Here is a 24,767-nt window from a genome sequence, read left to right on the forward strand (position 1 = left end):
GTTGTGCAGATAAAAAGAAATCAGTTTTATAAATGAAACACAGACTCAGACATCAGATTTTAATGCTGAAAGGGTAAAACTGACTGTAAACCCTAGAAGTAGTTGCTAAATATTGAAGAGCTACCTGATAAAATAAAAAGCTTAAGGTTTGGTAGGACGCCATGAAGCACTACTCAATATCTTTTGCAAATCAGAGGTCTTGATGCATGGACTCGTGGTTCAGACATTAAAGTACATGCTAATGAATTAGGTGGCATATTGAGAAGAAAAACCAAAAATATAAAAAAAGAAAGCCAACCTCTTCCACATCTGCTGAAACAATATCATCCTGTTCTTCATCCCTGCCACGGACTGGCTGTGACTGGCTGATTCGTCTTTGCTGAGGATTTCTTATGATGTAGGATGACTGAGACTGACTAGAACTTCACAAAAAAAAAAAGAGAAGAGAAAAAGAAAATTTGTTTTGGACCTCCTAATATCATTATGAATGCAAATTACTGTAGAAATCTGTCAGTAGAAAAGTTCTTCCAAAATGTGTGGCCAGAATAGAAGCCTCATCAATACTTTCTGATAATGAAAAACTAGTAACATCACAAACCAAAAACACCTTTAACAAGACTGAAAAGAATCAGTAGCAAGCTTCAGTGAATTTTACCTGCTAGACTGGTCAGATGACGGTCTGGGTGGCAAAGGTTCCACAGAAAACAGTTCTTCACTTCCTTGCATGGCATCTATACTAGTGCTAGCTAGAGTAAAAGGTGCTGTAGGACGTGCAATTCCCATCCTGACTGGAATAATTAGAGACTCTGCTACATTGCACAATTCTTCAACAGCATAGGGCAATAATGCCTGGAATACACGTTTACATTTTCCAATTGGCTGTGGAATAAAATTGCTATGGAAAAAAAATATAAGAAATTAAATGTCAAATATGTCTCTTTTTAAAACAGATACATACATTTGTGTGTATACCAACAATATGCACAGATATTCAAGTCAGTTAAAAGCCTTTATCATTCAATAATTCAAGACTAAGGCTAGATATCTAAATCTATTCTTGACAACCAACCATAGATCATCATTTTAACATGTTAAAAAAATTCTACTTCCAAAAATAGTAACATTTTAAACAGAAAGGTTTAGTACAAACATGTAAGTTTTACAAGTGTATTAAAAAGTTTTGTGATGTACCAGCATCTATTGTGCAATCTTGAGGTCTGCACTTTTCCACACAAAGCCATCCACAGACCACAAGTTAATTCAGATATTTTTGCCTACTGTTGATTTGTACCAACTCATTTAATAGGAGAATAAATATTGAAATTTATAGAACCAAACACCACAACCAATGTACACTGCCCACTTACTTTTTCTTTTTGGAGGAAGCCATTTCCACACTAAGAATGACAAACACTCTTGCCACTGAACGCAGGAATCTCATTGTAACAGCAATAGCTTCTTCTCTGCGTCCTGGTGTATATTTGTTCTGTAATTCCTTTACCAGAGTACCCAGCAAAGTATCTAAGAGCTGTAGAAAGAGGTCATTATGAACCAATAATATTGTGCAATTTAGAAGGATGAAACAAGACAGATTAAGATTCAAAGGGAGACTACAGTCGGAACAGTATAAATTCACAAAACCACAACTAGCTTGAAGTTATTTTCAAATTAGTTTCCAAGCATATACCACCTGAGACACACTATAATATCACATCAGTCAGAAAAGCTAAGTACAACATGGCTAAGAGAGCTCACCAAAATGTCTGCTGTACACTTGACAATAAGACAGTGCGTAAAACAGTCCAAGCGAATAGTTCCACTTTGTTGATTAAGGTAAACTTGTTCTTCAGGCAGAAGATGACCTATCCTACTGCTTGCACTAAGACTTGGAAAAAACAAAAAAGAAAGGAAATAAATTTTATGTAAGTCAGCAGGCCGCAAATATCACATCAAACTGCACATTGACAACTATGTGTAAATACACACGGGTCTTTATTTTCTTGGGAGCCAAACATGATCATAGACTTCAGCGCATTCCAGTCCTGCAAAACACGTTCCAAAGCAAGCTGGGCAAAACGAGGAGGTTCTAAATCGTGATCAGGCATATCAGAATCTAAAAAGACAAAAAAAGCAATATAAGAAAGAGGCACTGAAATATGGAGTTTTCCATTTATTTCAATGAAAAAGTGCTTACCTTCAGGATTTGCCGTTTTGCGATTTCTATCTTCCCTAATTCTAGGCGGCCTGTACTGGCAGTGTTCCACAGTTTGCCTGGCAACTGTCTGTACTAAAAACAGCAGCAGATGTTCTCCCCTGTAATGAAAAATTTATTAGTGGGGATACGATATACCTCATATTTTAAAATGATAAAAATAATTCTGCCTTAGTGACTGCAAAGATGAACTTGCCTGCTATTTGGCATGGTAACAAGGTTTGTGGTGGTAAGCAGGCGGTAAAGGAGATCAAGGCGAGCAGACTTTTGACCAGCAATTAGCGTTTTACACTTGCACTTTTCCCAGCAATCACAGTAGGCTGTTGGGGATGTTCGTTTGAGCCTACAACAAACAGCAAAGGTGAGCTGAGGGTATTAGTGTACACATCAAGATTCCTGCTAGAGCTTTTTTGATTATTACAGAAGCAAGATGCCCAATCCTAGCTGGAGAGAGAAATGCAGAGTTTATATGTGACAACCTTGACATTTGCTATCCTTGTTTCCTACACTCGTTTTAAGAGAGCAGTTTCACTGTAGTGCCTTAGTAAAACTCACCCAAGACCATTTGTTTCCCAAAATAGTCTCCAGACATGAAAGTTGTGTTGGAAATCCTCACAACAAGCAATAAAAACTCAGTCACTGAAACAATTCTGAGATAATAATTGTCTCTGTTAGCTTATTATATAGCTAGAACATTAATGCTATAACATTTACAATCTGTGCCAGTGGCACAAAACATCTGCAACTTCAAAGCTTTGGCAAGGTTGATCAGAGACTTCTAGACCATTCATTTGACTGCTCACTTTTCCCTTTACTGTAGTTGAACTTAAGAGATTAATACGCTACACTGTTTCTGAAAGTTTACAAGAATTATCAGTCAATAGGATTTGCTGGCTTCAGAAATCCAGGAGGTGCCCAGAGTTAAAACACACTATTACCTAGACATATTATTCCTAGAATATTGAGCACTTTGAGGATACCAGAATTAGTCATTTAGTCTAAATTCTATAAACTGAAAAGCATAAGACTGCTTCCGATTACTCTTTCAATTCTGACCCATAAGATAAACCTTACAGAGCAGAAGGAAAAGAAGAAATTTTTACTGTTAAATCTTCTCTAATATCTGAACAACCAAGGAAAATAATGCTAGCTATGAGTAAATAAATTAATCCGCAAAATACTGATTCCACTGTAAGAAACAGAACACAATACTTACTTGCAGTCATGTCCTTTGTGACAGACTCTTGCACATTCTGTGCAACAACAAAGAGATTCCAATAGGCCACATGTTCGGCATTCAAATATATCCTAAAAAAAAAAGTACCCAAGATATTATGTATAGTTTTCTCTCTGCAGCACTTGCAATCTCACGGCATTTCAGGTTACAATAAAATAGCACTTGTTCAAATTGGTGTCTTCACGTAGAAGTCAATTCTAGAAAGTGAAGCTTTGTTGTTAGCATATTCGGTGTTTTCAAAGAGCTGTTTCCATCAAAATTTTTGCCCAAGACACCCAGATGGGAAAAGCCACACCCTTAAACAGCCATGTTCTGACCCACACAGACAGCTTTGAGAGTACAAAGCCGTTAGGAGAGGCAGTAACCACACCAGACTTAAAAGTTACAGTAATTAAAACAATACAATTTTGATAATTTAAAAACTAAGATCGGTGGACTAACATAATATATGGTTGAAAAACATTCCTATTTACTTAAAAGGAAAAAAAAAAAAGCCTTACTTGGTTAATATGTTCTGCACCAGTCCACGTAAAACTGCATGTGTCATTGCAACACAACACATACAAAGGAGAGTCATCTGGATTTGTACCCGAAGGACAAACCATTCCCATAAACACATCATCTTCCTTTTCACTGGAAGTTGCTTCAGCTAAAAGAACAATAGAACTAGTGTTTAACTAGTGTTTAACTCCTAAAAGTAACACAAATCCACCAACAGAACCCATATTTGACAGATGTTTGCCATTACACAATCTCACCGAGAACCAAAAGTTTGAATAAAGTCTCTGTCACAGTTTTTTGAGAAACCTTTCTGCTTGTCACAGTACAGGTATTTCTTACAGAAGCTGCTGTCAACTTCTGATTGAAAAATTCAACGGCCAATTCTTCCCTAATTTTTAATTCATCGATACTCTAATCAAATCAGTGGATCGTCATTTTGAAGGATTAAAAAATAATTTATGGATAATATTCTTCTAAGGAATACACACAGTCCTATGGACCTCATCACATCAAAGTTCCAATCTGATCAAGTTTCTCCTTAAGTTCAACTTCTCATATTTCTCTTAAACAATTAAATGCCAACACCAAAAGAAAGTCACAAAATACATGTTTGTACAGAAGCCTTCAGCTTGGCATGCTGCTTTATCGTATTGCGTTTTTCCAATTCAAATAAAGACGTTTCAGATGACACCTTTGTGCTGTTGAAAAGTAGTACCTTAATCCACTGATGTTTATAAAGCAACGAAATGCTGAAAATACTATAAAGAACACAAAACCAATAATATTCATAGAAACCTATAATAACATATACACTTCAAAAGAGGAAGATATTCCGTAACAGCAAGATATCCAAAACACGCATCAATATACAGGGTTTTGGAAAGAGGTGTTTACCACAACCACCAGTTGCTCAAGCACATGTAATTTCACATACAAAAAAGCACTGTTAATAATTAATCTGCACATGTCAACCTTTAGAAGGAAACCCCATAGTAGTAATCACCGAAACTGGTGTATGTACCTTTGGCAATTTTCTGTGCGGTTTCCAGAATTGTTATTGCAGCAGGATATGCCCGGCCACTGACTGCTGACATAAACGGTGTCATGCCTCTTGCATCCCTGGGGAAAAGAACAATAGACAAGTTAAAACACACTGAGTTTTTTGTTGTTTTAACAGGAGTGAGGTAGGAAACAAATACATGAGAACTTAGTATTGTTAATCTTGTGCAATCAGAATCACAGAATGGTAGGGTTGGAAGGGACCTTTAATGATCATCCAGTCCAACCCCCTGCAGAAGCAGGTTCACCTAGATCGGGTCGCATAGGAACATGCCCAGGCAGGTCTTGAAGACCTCCAAGGAAGGAGCCTCCATAACCCCTCTGGGCAGCCTGTGCCAGGGCTCCCTCACCCTCATCAGAAAAAACACAGAATGAATAAAAACTCTTACTCATTTTACCTCTGTGAAACAGACATAATTTTAAGGGATGGCAGGAAACAAATACATTCAATATTCTAGTATTATAATAATTGTTAACAAATACTAACTAAAAACAACTAATGCACCCTTAAATATTTTCTAAAAAGCTTCTATGTAATAAATTTCAAGTGATATAATATTACAGAGGATAGTGAAAATTCATATGAAAATCCTTACTTAGCTGACAGTAATTCTCGAAGATATGGTTGTAAAACAACACTATCACATAGTAATTTCAGTATGAAATGGGCATTTGCCTTCCGATCCTTTGATTCCACTACAGATGGTTCAGTAGATGGACCTGTAATGAGAAAAAAAAATTGCAGAGAAACAGTTTTTCCTCAAAAAATGACTACCTATTAAAAGTAAATAAATTCAATGTTCCACTGGAGTGATTAATCAGTAGCTTGGCTACTCAGTGATTTGCCAGTTGCAGAAACATTTCAATGAAGGAGTGTAAATTTCAGTTCCAAATTACATTCTGAAATACAGACAGTTTTCCCAATTTCATACTGATTATCATATTTACATATTTCTCATTGCCCAAATAAAAATAATTTTTACATAAAACACAGCATGGTGCTTCATTTAGTTTCTGCACACTTGTGAAATTCTGCATCAATCCAATATTCATCTGAATATTCATCTGAATTCATCCGCAATAGTTTCATATGCGAAAAATCTGTGCAAGTAAAGGCAGCTTTTCAGATAATTTTCCTTCTAAAGCACAATCAGATAAGCAGTGTGTCCTCACCTGGTATTGTGGAGGTGCTAGGTCCTTGGCCGGTGCCAGTCGCTGCTGTGGTAAGAGATCCCACAGCGGGGGCCAGGATAAAATCAATGTCACCATCTTTCAGTAAACAGAACAGCAGGATGTATATCAATACATAAAAACATCCCTAACAACACGCTCTTTCTGCAATGTCTAGCACACTGCAGGCTTTCTGCATTTAATTGGTACTCTTCTCTATGAACGGCAACATTCCTAGATTAGCAACGTAAATCAACATTACAAAACACGTCTCACAAGTTTGGCACCAGCACTAGAAAGACATACTGGATGTAAAAACAGCTGTTAAGTCTTCAGTAAACTTTTAAAGCTAGCTTAATGACATCTTGCTAACTCATTGAGGCTAGGTATTTTACTCTCATGCTGAAATATAAATGATTCACCTTAAAAATCATTGGTTCCTTCACTAAATCCCTCACTCTACAGTCTAATGTGATACATGAGCAGACTTACCTGGATCCATTGCAGGAGGATCTGGAACCCAGCTAGGAGGAGCTATCGGTGGAGACACTGGGTCCTGGTGGTCACTTGATGAAGCACCAGCTTCATGTCTGCCCAATCCAGCAGCTCTCAAAGATCTCCTCATCATTTCCCTTAATCTCAAACTAAGTAGAAAATAGAAGCAAAAATACTCTCTCATTCTCATTTAGAATTAGAACATTTTAAAGTTGAATTTCACACTGCAAAAGGTCCCTCAGTATAAGGAAGAATGAGTAAAGAGGTATTTCTCATTCCTGTATTCCATTTTGTTGCCTTGGAAGAAGAGTCAGACAGTAATGTATCAAGACATATTTGTGCCAAGAACACGTCCCTAGTCACTACAGCTCTTCCACTTGCAGGGAGTAGCAGCTGATGGGCGTTATTAACACTATTTGGCATTCATTACCAGGAGTGCTAAGCTTGTCCAAGAATTAGCCCTTGTTGCTGCTGTTTTTCAAAATTTAACTGCACAAAGAGGTTAGTGGAAGAATAAAAACGGCGCTTGAAAAAATTTTTGAAAGGAGTTATTTGTTTAAAGTTATTTAACATGAAGGTACTGAGGTTAGTCAGTCAACAACTTCAAAAAGTTTTGTATCATATTACTACAGGAAAAGGTGGTAAGAATAAAATAGAAAACAAAGAACTCAGTGTGATACAAAGCAGTACAAATATAAAGATAGTTTGGGTTTGTTTTGTCTTAAATGGACTTTCTCTTAAGAGTAATGTCTCCTACAGAACGTGGGAAGATTCAACCCTTACCCTTATCTCCCATTAGCTTACAAAACATAAAGACATCATTCCATGTCAACTCCTTTGCCTACAGAGTCAAGTAAAAAAAAATGTACTATGCCCTCATCTAGAGTCTTCTGAACTGATCAGATCTCAGTACAGATACTTGCAAATTCTCTTGATGTAAGCATCACTCAGTTACTGTCACAGAAAAGATGAAAAACATTAATATCATCAGAAATTAGGATCGGGTCAGGGTCAGAAACCTATCCTTTAGAGCCATCTCAATACAAAGGACTCCCACTATAACAATGGTTGCTTAGGATAAAAAAAGTCAACTTAAGTTCTTCTCTACTGGTGTTACATTCCTCCCAGCATAAGTGACCACTTCCCTCAGAAATTGCCTTAGAACAAGTCTGGGTGCTATTTCTATGATACTTAGTTCTTGTTGATAAAGAACACTAGTGCTTATCCTAAAATTCCCCTCCTCCACAAGGAGAAGCATTTCCACTTTACAATTGAGGAGATGATGCCCAAACTCCAGAAAATATAATTAGTTTAGAAATATCCAACCATCAGTTCTCAAGCAAGAAAAGGCTTTTAAAAAATCTCAACACTAGAGCTCTAGTTTGGTGCTTGAAGATGTGAAATCTGACCTGAAACTAGCAACAGAGCCCATTCTTAACTAGACTAAAGGAATTAATATGAGATTGGTAATTAAAATGGAAATTAACATATAGAAAACAAGAAGAAAGCATTAGTCAGTTTACCTTCTGCTGCTTGATGATCCAGCCCGATTTCCTGGACCATTACTTGACACAACAGAGATGGCGTTTGCAATAGCTTCCACAGCCGAGAGCCTTTCAGCAAACGTATTCCTCTCGGAGCGCTCTGCTTCTGAAAAAGTAAGAAACGTGTTAGTGCCAAAACTTCACTTGGGAAAATTATAAGGAGGGAGTATACAGAAACGTCACTAATCATAAAATGTTCCCTGCATTATTATTTTTTTTTAAGACTGAGAAGGCCAGAGCAGGTTCACCTACAAATTTTTATTTTGGACAAGCTTAACCACAATTCCCACTGGGTTTGTTTTCTAAATGACAGTCAAGGAAGGAAATTCAAGGCACCCAAATTCCAGAACAAGCTTTCAGTTTGCAATGTCATCAAAAGACAAGGACCTATCACACAGGTGATTGCACACACTTGCTCAGTCAAGGCTTCAAAACTAATGACAACCAAAAGAACCCATACCTCCACAAAAAAAAACCACCAACCACTACACTTCACAATGACCAGCTGTGAAAAATGCAATGCTGGGGGTTTGCAAGATGTACACTCTACTTATGAGCATGTTTAAGAAAATTAACTGTAAGTATATTAAGGTAGCACAATCAGTTTACATCAGAAATAATGAGCATTTCTTCTAACATCTAAAACTCTAAGCACCGGAACACCTAAACTGCCTAGCTGTACAGTTCTAGTACAACTTGAAGTAGTCACCTGAATCAAAGACCTAAGGTAGATTTATTTATCTGCAAGGTAAACCAGTGAAGTCAGCTGTACAAGGTTTGCACAGAGTAACAGCCACTGCTTCTTTAGGAGCTACTGGCAAGTAAAGGAATCACTACAGCTATGGTTCCTGAAAGAGCTGAACGAGAAGCATTTTTAAGCATGATACAGGCCAGAAGAGGAGTAATTTTCCTTTCAGAAGAGTGAAAAACTATTTTTGGTACAACCTAGAAGGAAAAGGTGTGTTTCCAAAAAAAAGAACAAAATTTCCATGAAGTGACCTGATCATTCCTTCAGGACACCTCTCAAAGTTGCTATGGTCAGTTCTCACTTTCCATTTAAAAGCTTTTCAAACTGACAGTCTCTGCAGACATATTTTCTCCACTGACAGTAATAATTATCTCTTTTTTTTTAAAGAAGAATATACTAAGCAATTCAATGGTGTTTGACAACTTTTGTAGCATGTTTATTCTTTAGATCCTTCTATTCATCACTAACTGAAGTAGTAAAGAACTTAGGTTTTGCTTGTTCTCAAGAATATGTATTTCTTACACAAAAACAACCTACTACTCATAGCAGACAACTATCAAGCACTTTGCAGAACATTACTCTTGTACCCTCAGTTCTGTACTAGCTGACCCACAGTTTTAAATGCATTGCCACTGTACGTGTGCTGTACTCCTTTCTAAGATTCACTACTTCTCTGACCCCATCACACAATACTTCTGGTCCTCTCATGTAGAGAGCCATAGTTCTTAAGTGTGATTCCTCAAGCAATACACAGCAATACAACCATTCTATGCACCTATCCTAGATCTCACAATAAACTACAACTGAATTTTCACATTCCCACTTATGAAGTTAGTATTAATTTCTGGAGAACCTGTCTCTAAGTGTAATCTGCTGTTCTGTTGTCTGATGAAATCTGTCCTTGTTCTCTAGAAAATCTCAGTTTGTGGATGTTTAGTAAAGTTAGCTGAAATTCAGTATGATAATTTTAGTGATTTCACGTGCTTTGGACATTTCTTTGGACCCATCTTTCCCAAAATCCTTTAAATTGGCAAGACTGAGGAGATATCAAATCACACAGAAACAAAGCAGCCTTCTCGAAGCTTTGCAGGTCTGGGGCCACTTTTCCTGCAATTCATTTATCCAAGGCTGCAGGAGCTATAGTGAAACTAGGCACAGGATCTGAAAACTAAAAAAGCTTATCCCTGTCCTCAGTATTTCCTTTCCAGCACTTATAAAGAATCCATGTGAATACTGAAATATCTCAGGCAGGTATTAGCTGGAAAAGGACAGCATATTCTGTAATTGTTAATGAACAATATATCTGGAGTCTGGAATTGAAGCCTTACTCCTAATCCAAAACTTCTTCCACAGTTTAACAGATGGCTGTGTAACTCAAAGACAGTAACATTAGTCACCACTGCCCTCCCAATGATACACAGAAAATAAGCTTGTCCTAATATCTGTCGCTATCAGTTACAGTGGAAGGTGACTGTGATTTGCAACTAAAAATATGAAACTTCTTTTAGAACAACTTTTGTGAAGGGAAAGAGAGAGGCAGAGGGATGTTAAAAGTTTCTCAGGTTCACATTTTTCAGAAAATTAAATTACATCCAAATGAAGTTATTGAAAAAATGTCAAGGTTGCAAAGACAAGCACTCACATTAGGAAAAGTCATATTAAGTTTGCCCATGCATCCTTATTTCAGTCTCCTTGTGTGTTTATTGTAAAACAATCTTCAGTAATACAGCTGGGTTTTATTTGTTTGGTTGGGGTTGTTTGGTTTTTAAATTGGGGTTTTTTTATTCCTCACCCCTACAAGACCCCTGCCTCAATCAGTGCACAGGATGGACGACACACTACAGATGAAGGGTTGTACAATGACCAAGCTGTTTATGCCTTATTTGGAAGGTGTGTAATAAGGCAGCAACAGCTTGTGAAGGATGTGGAAAAGCATTGTGTTGTGTTTAATGTCACTGAACATCAGTTTGGAGAACTCAAACCTACTTCTGCCACATCTAACAGCACACAGAACTTTGTGAAACAAGTGCTTACAGATGATTGGGATACATCTTACTCATTTTGGGACACCTAAAAGGTGTGTGACACAGAAATAATTAACATGCACAGAACAAGTAAACTATTAATTCAGCTCTAGAATACAACGTTTTGAAACAATGTCTACTTTAGAAAAGATGGTATCAGGGCCTAGGCTTCTCAAACAGAACCCTCGAAATTAGTTAATAGCTTTGAATACAGAGAAAACTTCAAGAGATGAGGAAGCTGCAGCATTACTCCCATTTTATGAACAGGGACCTGAGGAACAATTAAAGTCTATAAATAACTAAAATTCAATGACAGCACCATACAAAAATCGCACAAGGAAGTTCAATCATTATTCAGTGTAGGGTTTGTATGGTGTGCAGTAATAAGGAATGGGGCCACACACTGAATGATGAGGATAAAAAGAAATATTGAATAGCTACCCATTCGGTGAGCACCGTCCATCTTGTGCACTGAATGAGGTAGTCCTGTGGAAAAAATAGTATGACGGTGTAATTAAAGACCATTTCACAATGCATACCCATGTATACAGCACATGGGTAAACTTAATTCTGCCATTTCCTAATTTTTGAGTGCTTGACTTAGCAACCTTGTTCTGTTAACATAGTTTTTACATAACAGTACTAACAGAAGCTCATTCTTTCACATTTCTTAATACATGTCAACTGCAAGTGGCATTAACATATAGATTATAACACCTCAGAAACATTAAACACAGTTTCTCTTATAGACTACTAGTAATATAAAGGGGATACTACTGATATAAAAGGGAAAAAATTCAATTTGTTTTCATCTAAAGTTAACCTAGATGTGAAAAGTTTGTCTTTTATAATCAGTAAGACCAGCTTGGTATTCTTAACTATTGAATTCTTAAAAGTCCTTATGAGAGTAATAAAAATGTTGTCACTGCACCTTTGAAAGGCTGAATACACATTTTAGGTATCAAATTTTAAGATACTCATCTATGAATAATGTATCTTTTAGTTAAAATGTTCTTGAAAATGCATAAAAGGTTTATTTTCAAAGTTTTTTCATTCTACTGTTGAGCTCACCCTCTTCCTCTTTTGTCTCTTTGTTGCTGGTTGGAAAGCACACAGACACACAAGCATGCAGAATATTGCGGTTTCCATCACATCTATGGCCAAGGAACGTCTGCAGCACTTGTGGATTCTGATCCAAGACAACTGCTTGTTCAAGGTTCATCAGGTATTGTCTGCAAGCCTCATAGTCACACCGAAGAATGTGCTGCATTAAAGTTTGTTTCTGCACTCAGAAGAAGACAATATTTTACCAATTTGAAACATGAAAAGCAAACATACAAGTTCACGAAGTACTTCTAGATTTCCGTTTTTTGAAATTAAAAGCCTAAATCTAAGACGTTGTCTGGAAGTCAGTGCAGGAACTGTTGAGAATACTCATCATCTCAGTTATAGCACTGTTAAAATCGGAGAACAGCATGCATTCAGACACAGACAAGTTAAAAGAAAGGCTTAAGCAACAGAAACTCACAAAAATAATGCCTTTGGATTCAGAGCTAAGCTCTTAAGATAGATTTCGTTCTACTTCATGGCTACAATGTAACATGGGAAAAGTGGTACAACTTGAAAAAACAAAAGCATCTACATTAACTAGCTCTCACATATTTGTTTTAGACAAGCAACATAGAGGATGTGAATGAACAGAAGCTGATGAAGATCTGCAAAGGTCACCCCATATACAACAAGCTTTCCCACAGTAATGAAATAGTCCACTGTGGCATCAACCTCAGTCTAACAGGTACACAGTACCTCCTGGTGGCAGCACAGTGCACAGAAGATGTAACTAAATCACAAAATCACAGATGGGTTTATATGGGACTGGAACATCTTTCATATGAGAAAAGGCTGCGGAAACTGGGGCTGTTTAGTCTGGAGAAGAGGAGATTGGAGGGAGATCTTACTAACATTTATAAATATCTAAAGGGTGGGTGTCAGGAGGTTGGGACATCCCTTTTTTCTATAGCAGCTATCAACAGGACAAGGGGTAATGGGATGAAGCTGGAACACAAAAAAGCTCCACTTAAACATAAGAAAAAACTATTTCACTGTTCAGGTGAGGGAGCAGTGGCACAGGCTGCCCAGAGGGGTTGTGGAGTCTCCTTCCTTGGAGGTCTTCAAGACCCACCTGGACATGTTCCTATGTGACCTGATCTAGGTGAACTTGCTTCTGCAGGGGGGTTGGACTAGATGATCTCTAAAGGTCCCTTCCAATCCCTACCATTCTATGATTCTATAAATTCACAGCAGAACTATTCACAGAGCACCACAGGTGAGTACAGAACTCTACAGGTGATTAAATTAAAAACAAAAAAAAAATCTTCAAGTGACTCTCAATTTCCTAATGCATGGCACATATGTAAGATTAACAAGGAAAGAAAAAAAAAGAGAGTATTGCATTCCCAAGAAAATAAGTCAAGGTATCCTTCAGAAAAACTGTGCAGCCATAGAATAACAAAAAGGTAACAGTTTTAAAAGTAATGCCTAAAATAATATTACTAGTTAAAAACCTGATATGGAAGTCATGTACCGCCAAAACAGATGTTCATTTTAATATGTATGGTCTTCATTATAATACATAAATTTGTATGTTCACATTACTAGGACAATTTTCTCTTGAAATTAGTTTGTTTGAAATAGTGAAAATTCTAATTGGTATCTAAACACAAAGCTCTTTAAGTAACTTTATAAAAGCAGAAGGAAGAAAATAAAAATCCTGTAGCAAAGAAAATATTTTACCTCAACAGCCATAATGATAATAGCAGCTTTCTTTTTGATCGTCGAGTTAGCAGGAAGATTTGTTAAGGAATGAACACCCATTCCAAGACTACTGATAGGGGGAAGATCAAGCCAGTCAGGGTCTCGTATCCCACCCATACAATCTTTTGCCATTGGATAGATTGTACCATTTCCATCTCTAAGAATAATAGGAGATTCCTACATTTGGGAAAAATGTTTTGTTATTAAGTCTCCACAGTTTATAAATATTATTCTTCACAAAAGGTCCAGTTCTGCTTGACTGCCAATAATGACAATAATGTACCTAAAATTCTCATTTACGCCATTGTACAACTCCTATTGCTACAAGTGTCACAGCATAAAAAAAAAATCAGATTCCCCTTTCTCTAATACTTAAAATGTGCTTAACATAGCAAATACTATTAAAAGTATCTTCTTTAGGATAGGTATTCTATATGAAACATAAGCAATAAAATACATAGTACCTATACTTTTAGGTTACTTAAATGCTTCGAAGTTGAATATACTGAAATAAAACATTCAAATTCAGTTCTTTTGAAAAACTGTTTCTTTCAGCTATCCTAAGCAAAGTGTATTGTGTTTGTGGAAGTTACAAAAACAGTTTTGATATTTTTTTCTCAGCCCTCCTCATGGATACACAGTGTCATGAAGCTGTATAATCACATAAGATTTGTAACACTGAAAAACAGAAAAAGTTGCACAAAACCTCAATATATCATTTTTAGTATCGATTATAGATTTTTCTTTTTTGGTCAGCAGTTCCATTTATTCTCAACAGTGGATTTTCATCTGACCCAATTCCGAAACATAGCTAGATAAGTTTACTCTAACACAGAAACTACTCAGCCAAGATTTCCCCCCCTGCTTTTTTACTTTTTATTTGAGATAGAATTTGAAAAGATCATATTAAAATTGCTTAAGTAAGTGAAATTGCTATTCCCCTTGCACCTTCAAATTATTAATGGTAGCAGCAAGTCTTTCATAACCCATATGAGGTACTATTTCTTTGCCAGTCTTTGGAAAAGCTTTACAAAAGGCTACATCATTCCATTCAAAGATGACGGAAGCTAAGTGCAATGAGGTTAAATGATTGAGATACAAAATCACAAACCTGTCCAGCTGTAAAAATAGCAACACTTCTCTCATTCTGACCCAGGAATGCAATGCTGCTAGTAGGGAAATTATTTTCCTGTTCAGCCTTTCCTGTGGCAAGGTCAAATATGCAGTATCGAACCCAGTTCCCAGTTTTCAGAACAGCATGCACTCCTTCAAAGATACACAAAGAAAAAAGTTAATGTCTTTTACTGATGGCCTCCAGTAAAAGAACTCCTAACTAGAGCAGTTTGAAAGAATTACTAGTATTAATGGAAACAACTATTTATCTTAGTATGATAGTAGTTGTCATCCACTAGGAAGAGAGACAAGGCAAGGCAAGTCTTACCTTTTGAATCTACATTTACTGCTAGGATCTCTGTCTTCTCTGGAATACACAGCTTTTTAGGTGTCCTCTGAAAACAGTCAGGAACTTTTGGAGTTCCACCAGTTTTTACAACCTGAAAACACACATAAAATTTGTTGATGCAATTCAGCGCAGAGTGTAGACATTTCAAGATACTGATTGTTTTCTCAATATTCCACTGAGACGTACCTGCAGTTCATCTATCCTGAGCAGTCTACAGTCTTGGAGAAGGGAAGAAGGATCAGGATCTGAATTAGAACTGCTCTGACAGTTTGCAGTACTGGAGGTGCCTGGAAATTTCACAGCAACGTAAGCACCATCCACTTTTAGCACCTGTAAGTCAAACACATTACAGTTTTACTAAAAGCTTTAAGTAGAAGCTGGTTAGGTTGAGATGCTTCAAAATAAATCAGACCTTTACTAGGAAAAGAAAAAAGTTTACAATAAACAGTAATAAAATTCTACAGCTCTTGGTCCTTAGCCTTGTCATTTTGTTAAAATTACTGAACCCTTATAAACTTGAGATTTCTTAATGACTTCATAGGCATCCTGAACCAGATCAAAAGTCCCTCCATTTCAACATCCTATATCCAACAGGAACCACTGCCAACTGACTGCCGAAGCTCCTACTGATATCCCTGGTATCTTTCCAGTTGCCACTTACTGGAAACGGCAGGACAACTTCATGTTTAATAGCCTAGATAGAATCTTATTCTATTAGCTTGTCCAATCACTTCTGGAAATAAATACTATTTTTTTGCGGCAATGAGTTCAAACATTAGCTAAGGATTCAACAAGAAAACACCTACACCAAGTCTCTTACTTCTATAAATGTCCATCAGCTCTTTTACTACAAAAACCAGGAAATCACACTTTCCCTGCTCCCCCATCTAAGTATTTTTAAAGCCTCCTGCAGAGTCTTAGTGCTTCTTCCTCAAGATGACTGTGCTCAGTAGTTCTGGATCTACTATCTGTTCCTTACAGTCAATTATATAGTTCTTCACTCAGTTCCTTAGGCTAGACAAGGCTATCCAAAACATACATCATCCATCTGTGTCATTCTATAAAGCCCAATGAAGTTATTCAACCCCATACTGCCACAGTCATTTCCGAGACTGTAAGTCTCTACTAAAGAGTTGGTGTCATGCATCTCTAACTAGAACTGGCAAAACAAGTTTCATTGATATAGAAACGTAGTATGCTATCACGAAACAGCAAGGCCCTTTGAGTTTCCAGTTGAGACCATGATTTTCTCAAATAGAAAACAAAGCTAATGGAAGGGGGCAGAGAGAAAGTCAGACAATGTTTTAATTCTGAGTAGAATTAGATCTCAGTATGCTCTCAGTCTTGATCAAAACTAGATATAAGCTACCATCAATCCTGATTAGGCCTTGATTTCTCAATGGTTCCTACACAGAAAGTGTTTACAAAGCACTATTAAAGATCTAGACGTAATCAATTTTATATAAAATGTTCCTGACAATAAATACATCTCTCAAATTTTCAAGATGTTGTAGGCAATAAAAGACCCAGACCCTTCCATGTTTTATCCCTATTTCTCTAGTTAGATGCAGCCTGCAGTTAGATCAAGCATGCTCGAGGAACTGACATATTGACAAGTATGGAAGTATGAGCATATTATTTGTAACAAAGATTATTGCAGCTAGTCAGAGCACTTGCTCTCCACATGTGAAACTTCACTCTAGTAGCAGAATTCCCAGTTTCACCAGTAGAGCATCAGTAATGGCTGTAAGAATACTACCCAAACATTTCAAAATTCAGATCTAGTAAAAATGTCAGATTTCTCTTGAGACTTGCAAGAACACAGTCTAGACAAAAACTGTGATTTGATAAAAAAAAGGTACATTATTTGAGGTACATTTAGATTAGACTAATCAAATCACACACATTGTGTTCAAACACAGCTACCAGTCTGGCATGTAGAAATTATTTTTTTTAAATGACTAGATGTTGCTAAAAAGCTCTTTAAATTTGGGCTGCTTCTGAAAACAGACCATTCTAAATGGTCAATGTCTAGCAGTACAGAGGAAATCTTGTTTACGAAGTTACAAATTTATAATCAGGGATGGGGCACAGGGAAGAAACACCTTTGGAAAGGCACAAGCCCCAAATATTTAATATATCTCATCTCCGTAACCGAAAGGTTTTTTAATACATGCTTTCTGCTTGCTCTTAGTGTTGCCACCCACATCATTTTTCATCAACATCACTTTTCGTATGTTCAGAGAAATGCTGACAGCTTTTAAAGTGATGGAACTGTACAGTGACTGTACAGAGTCCACACACCAAATATTTTTTCTTTCTCACATTATAATTCAAGAAGAAAATTATGTATCTTTAAAAACTGGGAAATCTGCTCATTAACATTTGATTGAGAAGAAAATAGTCTCTTCAAAGGGTAACTAAAATGTAGTTCCTTGGTTCAACTCTTATTGCTACATCTACCAGCTGCTACACACAAAGAAAATAAAACTATCCATTCATGTAGCAAACAACTAGGAGCTTGGCTGAAATACTCGACAGCAATTGTCCACAGACAGCTCCAAACCAGAGATGTGATATGATGGGCTGGCACTAAACAAGATAAATAAGCAACATCAATGTTCTGCTTTAATTGAAATTACATAAGTCTGAATTCACAGAAAAACATAGTAACAAAAATAAAATGCAAGAGCTTAAAAGATTTGTATGCTTTAGTCTACAGAACTAATGTACTTACACTGTTCATACTGATGAAACTTTTGCATTAGCAATTAGAAACAAGCATTTTACTGAACTACATGCACAATGTTTGCCTTATTAGGACTGAATTAAAAAGAACTGAATCAAACAAATTAAAAAAGCAAGCTACTAAATGGAAGTTTAAAGATTTTTTTTTTCCCCAAGAGCAAAATACCTTTTTAGAGCACTTTCAACTACAGGATAATGAGATCTCATCTTTCTTTTTAATGGAAAAAAAAAAGTAAACTGAAATGTGAATATACTTGTTATCTCCTTTACCCTCACTATCAACCCACTGCCACTCTCCTTTAAACCACAAAGCCAAAGAAGACTGATGGCAGTAAACATTCCACTAAAGTCCAAGTATACTCCTTGGTACTCAAGGGAGGGCTGTTACTACATCAACATCACTAAGAGCCCAGAGAGAAACAAGCACGTTAGAACTTGACACTGTCTGCCTGTCCACTGTTCTATAAACAGAACGCAAAAGGGGTCTCAGGGATTTTAACCAAGCACTTTTTGGAGACATCATGGAATTGTTACATACATCCGAAAGTACAGAAACACAAATTTCCAGAAAAAAACATTTCAGCTGAGCATCAGTAAATCTGACCCCCTTTCCTATCTCTAAATTCTACCTCCTGAAGACTAAGTGAAGAGTTCTTTTTTTGTGTAAAGCAAAGAATTATCTAAATACTTTTAAAAGGTGGCAAACATTTTGCCAGAAGCTCATGGCTATCACACTTCATTCACAAGACTATAAATGATCAAAATTTCAAAGGAAATCTGGGGTTTTTTGTTGTTGTTACTACTTCAGTTCTGAATCATTAAATTAGGCAAGGTTTTTGGCCTCACAGATCAGTTCAGTGGAACTGAGTTAATGCTGTGCTCAAAAAACATCTGCCAAGTATCTGCAGACATTTCTCAAAAGTCATAATATTCACATACTCCATGACCACCTATTTTTGATCTAAGTATTGCTCTATTAACACTATGCTTTATAACATCAAGTACTTAAAACTCAAAACAGTGCTTCAAAGCCTTTCCAATTTTTAGAAACATCAAAGGTAATAACTCCTCAGGTTACAAAGGAACAGTATATTCTCATGTATGCTGTGGCATACATACCAATCTATAACATCAATCAGTAAAGAAAAGACCATTCAAGACCAGATGAAGGTATACTTGAGTGAGCTCCAAAAGAGTGGGACTTCCTAACCCATGAAGTCTTAAGAGCCCAAATCTATATAATTTTTTGCAGTCTGAACTTCTCTACAGTGCCAATAATTATTTATATACAGAACACTGAGGTTTGTTCAGAATTCAAATCCTCTTTGTGCTTAGTTCAGCTCACAATCAGTTAAATTACAAACATTACTGTTGCACAATGAAGAGCGTTAGCTATTCTGGAGCCTGTAGGAGAATGCTGCAAAGAGTAACACTGCTGCAGACTCAAGTGCCTCCAATCTTTTTCATACAATGGCACATCTGATCCAAATTACAAACAGAACATATAACAGGGCATACATTGTATTCCCACCTCTACCCTGAACACTACTAGGCAAAAAAACCCTGTAGTTTTGCACAATGTGCTCTATCTAAAGTGTTACAAAACTGTAAAAGGAAAAAGTCAATGACCATATGCACCATTGGAAAAGGACAGCACACTTTATGAAGCAAAAAAACATCTTTGCCAAAGGCAACTGACAGACTCAGCACCAATAACTATTCAGAAGACAGACCACTTACTGATTTTAGCACTTCAGTGAAAATATCAACATACAAAAACTGAAGCTCTTCTATATTTGTTACAGTAATTCTCCATGCAGTGCACAAAGACAGATACTCAACCTGTTGATTTTTACTGTTGCTCTTATTTTTGAAAAGCGTAGCAGAGCTGCCTAGATAACCTAATCCCTCCTAACATCACAACATCAAAGGAGAACTACTTTCCTCTATAGCACTCTTAGTCAAGCAAAGGTTTTACTAGAGAAAATGAAACATTACAAGAACCAAACAAACATATTTTCTGGAGTAATAAATCAAGTAACTTTATAGTCATATTAATGATGCATGTCATTTGTAATCAAACATTTCTGTTCTTTAGTTGTCATAACATCATGAGAGTAAGAGTCAAAATACAGAACTCCTCACAATCACAGAATCACAGAATGGTAGGGGTTGGAAGGGACCTTTAGAGATCATCTAGTCCTGCCCCCCACTAAAGCAGATCCACCTAGACCAAGCCATAAAGGAATGTGTCAAGGCAGGTTTTGAAGACCTCCAAGGAAGGAGACTCCACACCTTTCCTGGGCAGTCTGTGCCAGGGCTTTCTTATGCAAAAATAGTTTTTCCGTATGTTGAAATGGAACTTTTTGTGTTTCAGTTTCATCCCATTACCCCTTGTCCTGTTGCTACATACAATAGAAAAAAAGAGATGTCCCAACCTCCTGACACACACCATTTAGATATTTGTGAATATTAATAAGATCCCCCTTCAGTCTCTTCTTCTCCACACTAAACAGCCCCAGTTCCCGTAGCCTTTCCTCATATGAAAGATGTTCCAGTCCCCTGATCATCTTGGTGGCCCTGTGCTGGACTCTCTCCAGAAGTTCTCTGTCCCTCTTGAGCTGAGGAGCCCAGAACTGGACACAGGACTCCGGATGAGATCTCATCAGGGCAGAGTAGATGGGGAGAAGAACCTCCCTTGATCGGCTGACCACACTCTTCTTGATGCATCCTAGGAAGCCATTGACCATCTTGGCCACAAGGGCACGTTGCTGGCTCATGGTTAGTTTATTATCAATCAGGACTCCCAGGTCTCTCTCTGCAGAGCTGCTCTTTAGCAGTTCAACCTCCAGCCTGTACTGGTGCATGGGGTTGTTCCTTCCCAGATGCAGGACTCTGTACTTGTCCTTGTTGAACCTCATGAGGTTCCTCTCTGCCCAACTCTCAAGCCAGTTGAGATCCTGCTGAATGGCAGCACAGCCTTCTGGGGAATCAGCCAGTCCTCCCAGTTTGGTGTCATCAGCCAACTTCCTGAGGGTACACTCTGTCCCCTCATCCAGGTTGTTGATGAAGATGTTGAACAAGACTGGCCCCAGAACCAATCCCTGTGGAACTCCACTGGCCACAGGCCTCCATCTCGAGTCTGTGCCATTGATCACCATCCTCTGGGCTCTGTCATTCAGCCACTTCTCAATCCTCTAATATGGGAGCTATTGCTCAAGTCACCAAAAATAATCTTTTGGACAAATATATATCTGTTTTTCTTAACACTGTGGTTCTACTTAAAGTACCAGAATGTTACATTTTACAATTATTCACAACATATTCAGTCTACTACTACCATTGTGTTGCAGATAAATAAAAAACAGTATTCATACTAATCAGAAAGATTCTCAAACATCCTCAAAAGCATGGTTCTTGTAACAGTTAGCTTATCTAATAGGGCAATGGGTTTTTTTCTCCCTCCCCAATGATGCTGGGACAGTATCTTTTAGGACAAACCTTGCCAACAGGAACATTCTTAACATCTTCCACAAACACAACTTCTCTCAGAGACCACTGCTCTTCATTTACTTTCTCTTCCTCTTTTGGGGCAGGAGTGGATCGTCTTCGCTCTGAGACAAAGAAGTTTTTACCAAAAAAAAAAAAAAAGAAAGAAAAAAAAAAGACTTGAAATGTTTAATCACAGCATCAAAATACAATGTTCAGTAAACAGCAAACCTTTGCCCCAAAAATATTATCAACTGTCAAATCTAGACATTAACAAGAGGTAAGTAAGAATCTGACTTTAAAAGCCAGAGCTACTTAACAGTATACCATATCATTTCCACATTTTTCTATGAAATTAGCGTTAATAAAGCCTATCTGATAAAGTAGTTTTTAAGGACATTTAAGCAAAACCACTGGAATATAAGAAATTGTTCTGGCAGGGCTCAGATATTGATGCTGTAAATAAAAAGACTGACACTGTAAGACTCTTCATTCAGTTCTGCTACAACACTTTACATTAGTCTTAGAAAAAAGTCTGCTTGTCCACTACATATTTTTTGTAAACACGTAGAAGAGTAGCAAATGAGGCAGTAAACAGCTATTTGGGCTAACCGTATTTTTGCATTACAGTTAGACTTGCTTCAAAGACTTTATCTGAACCATAACTAGTACATTCACCATCAAATTTAAACGTAACATGACTAAAAGAACACTGACAAGAATATTTAATCTCCTGCATTGAGTAAATAGTATAATTAGCGTTATCAACATATTTAAAGTAGGAAGCAGAGAACTTCTAAACAAATTGTGAAGTTCATTTCAAACACTAGTTCAAAATCCCAAGTAAAAAGTTACAGACAGTGAAAAATTACAGACAAAAGAACTGCAAAAGAGTAGAAATCAATAGCAAAAAAACACTGTTAAAATTAATAAATAGTGTAGATCAGAGCATGCAAGTTTCTAAGACACTGAATGAGACCATTTGATCCTCTAGGTGAATCCTAGAACTGCAGTATTTTAACAATTAGAAGAAACAGAAGCAGAGAGAAGAATTCTTCAAATAATGGCATTGTAACTCACCCTTTAGAAATGTATGGGTTTAAATGGAGAATAAAATGCTCGAGAAGTCAGTTACACGAATTCTAAGGCAGCCTTTTAGGTTTTTTGAGTACAACTTGTACTATAAACTTCTCTCATTGCTTTTGTATGTTAGCAAAGAATGTTTAGCTTTAGACAATTTATATAATAGATTAATTACTGCTTTATGCATTACAGTTCACCTGTAAAGCACGCTGTCTAAGAACAGCTTAATCTTAAAAGGAATTTTCCAAACCAAAGTTCAACTTCTGGTCTGTGAAGAAATTCACTATCATATTGCAATTAAATGTAGACAATTTTATTTTATTTGAAAGATATTTTTGATTCTGAGAACTGTTAAACTTGCTTAGATACCCCTTACATCAAGTATGTGCTGCCTATGCTACTTTAATTAAATTTTACACTGACAATTCACTGATTATCCAAAGTCTCTTACAAAAGTCTTCAGATTTATTGCAGTTAAGACTGGAAGACTGAAAAGAATTCTGAAAGTAGTCCAGAATCTTTGTAGAATCACCTTTTATGGCAGCTTCTTACCTATGGAATTACTTTCTATTACTGTGAGGTACACATTACTTACTATAAGGCATTGATGCACTGCTAGCTATTGAAGATGCATCACTACAAGTGGAAGCTGGGGATGGCGGAGGACCCATCTCAGTTTTCACTGGCTCTTGTTTGCTTTCAGGTCTAGAATAAAAGGTATTACTTAGAATGAAGAAAGAAAAAGATGGAATCTTTTCTGTGACAATGGACAAAGCGTCACTGTGTCCCAGCCATGTTCTCTTAACAATAATAATAATGAAATATCTCCATACTGCTTAATCAGAGATTAGCTTTATAACATTAACTGTAAACAGATACAGTATTACAGAAAATAAACATCCTTAAATGTGCTTCATTTGACGATAGGAAGAACTCTATGAGCTTATTACAGTAACCTGAAACTCTAAACTTTTTTAAGCTTTTCTTGAAACAGTTTAAATTAGTTTCGAGAAATGTTCAAATTGTTAGTCCAGTGGGGTTTTTTTTGGTTTGTTTTTCTTTTCCCCGAACTACCGAGAAACAGGTGTCTCAATGCCATGAAGATGGGCCTGAAAACAGTTCCATAACAAAACCACTTTCAGTTATTTAAATATAAAATCTTGGAAACTTTGCGAAATGCTGCAGGAAAGTTGTCATGTAATAGTCCTTCTGCATTTCACATTTCCACAGTGGTTTCACACAACTGAGATACCTTTCCTGCAGTGAGCATTTCTACACATTCAGCAGTTTACAGGAAACGTAGACTCTTGTAAGTAAGGCAAAAAGTTCAAACTGATGAAAACCTGACCTTCAATTCTTTTTTATTTTTAATCAATCATCAGTTCAAGAGAATATCAAATAAATGTTATGTGTATATGCATGTGTGTTCTCAACACTTACTTTGCCTCAGTAGTTTTGCTAGCTTTCTCCATGTTTTTCAAGCTCTCAGGTGACCGAAGCTGAAATCGACAGCTATCATTCATGTTCCAAACAGATTCCATTAACACACCCACTTTAGGAATTCCAGCACTGATTGAAAAAGCAACTGCTCCAGCATGATAGAGAGGGTTATTTCTTAAACACACCTACAGACAGAAATATTTATTTATATGAGAACAATGGATTATACTGTGGTAAATCATATATGCATATATTTTCTTGGTGACATATGTAGTAGTCCAAAAATTAAGGGAATGTATGGAACTAGATGAAGAGGGAAGTCAGCATGATGTAATTTGCTAAGAAAAAAAGAGGCTGTTGTGCAGTTCATAGCTGAAAGTAACAGCTTTAGAGTGCAACTGTTTAATATATAGCATTCAGATGCTCAACCACAAAAAAACCAATTCATTCAATAATGAAGACTCATCCCAGAACTGATTAGAATGGACTGGAAGCCAAAAGAAATGTGCTCCCTGAGGAGGAGCTGTTTTGTCTCATACTAACTCTAATACTAATCACAAAAATAATCCTACACCTCTGTATCAGCTATTAACCTTGTCAGTAAAGGCTGCAAAACAAAGGTCTATGCCAATGCATAAATAAATCAAATCCAGATTCTAATATTGCAGGCACTTACAATTCCAAATCATTTGCAAAGCTCCGTGCTCTATTGAGTTGTATTTCTATACTTACTTTCCCTCA

The 24,767-nt window shown here is 36.8% G+C and overlaps 1 protein-coding gene across 15 annotated transcripts in view; it reads right to left on the bottom strand.

Annotated features, from left to right (window-relative positions):
* UBR5 (ubiquitin protein ligase E3 component n-recognin 5) overlaps positions 1 to 24,767 on the bottom strand; it is an 86,939-nt gene that overhangs the window by 21,172 nt on the left and 41,000 nt on the right. For 9 of the 15 annotated variants that reach the window (XM_061995771.1, XM_061995767.1, XM_061995766.1 and 6 more), the window contains 23 exons: positions 24,027 to 24,211; positions 23,182 to 23,291; positions 21,516 to 21,628; positions 15,453 to 15,596; positions 15,246 to 15,357; positions 14,916 to 15,070; positions 13,784 to 13,981; positions 12,062 to 12,272; positions 11,432 to 11,476; positions 8,198 to 8,324; positions 6,672 to 6,823; positions 6,183 to 6,278; positions 5,606 to 5,729; positions 4,972 to 5,069; positions 3,950 to 4,098; positions 3,429 to 3,520; positions 2,409 to 2,555; positions 2,195 to 2,313; positions 1,987 to 2,113; positions 1,756 to 1,885; positions 1,368 to 1,528; positions 656 to 895; positions 299 to 422 (listed from right to left, as the gene is read on the bottom strand). In XM_061995771.1, the coding sequence (XP_061851755.1) occupies positions 299 to 422; positions 656 to 895; positions 1,368 to 1,528; positions 1,756 to 1,885; positions 1,987 to 2,113; positions 2,195 to 2,313; positions 2,409 to 2,555; positions 3,429 to 3,520; positions 3,950 to 4,098; positions 4,972 to 5,069; positions 5,606 to 5,729; positions 6,183 to 6,278; positions 6,672 to 6,823; positions 8,198 to 8,324; positions 11,432 to 11,476; positions 12,062 to 12,272; positions 13,784 to 13,981; positions 14,916 to 15,070; positions 15,246 to 15,357; positions 15,453 to 15,596; positions 21,516 to 21,628; positions 23,182 to 23,291; positions 24,027 to 24,211 (3,159 nt within the window). The remainder of the gene's footprint in view (positions 1 to 298; positions 423 to 655; positions 896 to 1,367; positions 1,529 to 1,755; positions 1,886 to 1,986; positions 2,114 to 2,194; positions 2,314 to 2,408; positions 2,556 to 3,428; positions 3,521 to 3,949; positions 4,099 to 4,971; positions 5,070 to 5,605; positions 5,730 to 6,182; positions 6,279 to 6,671; positions 6,824 to 8,197; positions 8,325 to 11,431; positions 11,477 to 12,061; positions 12,273 to 13,783; positions 13,982 to 14,915; positions 15,071 to 15,245; positions 15,358 to 15,452; positions 15,597 to 21,515; positions 21,629 to 23,181; positions 23,292 to 24,026; positions 24,212 to 24,767) is intronic. The other 6 variants (XM_061995775.1, XM_061995773.1, XM_061995768.1 and 3 more) reach the window with 3 other exon arrangements.

Source organism: Colius striatus, chromosome 4, assembly GCF_028858725.1.
Source record: "Colius striatus isolate bColStr4 chromosome 4, bColStr4.1.hap1, whole genome shotgun sequence".
In the NCBI taxonomy this organism is placed as follows: domain Eukaryota; kingdom Metazoa; phylum Chordata; class Aves; order Coliiformes; family Coliidae; genus Colius; species Colius striatus.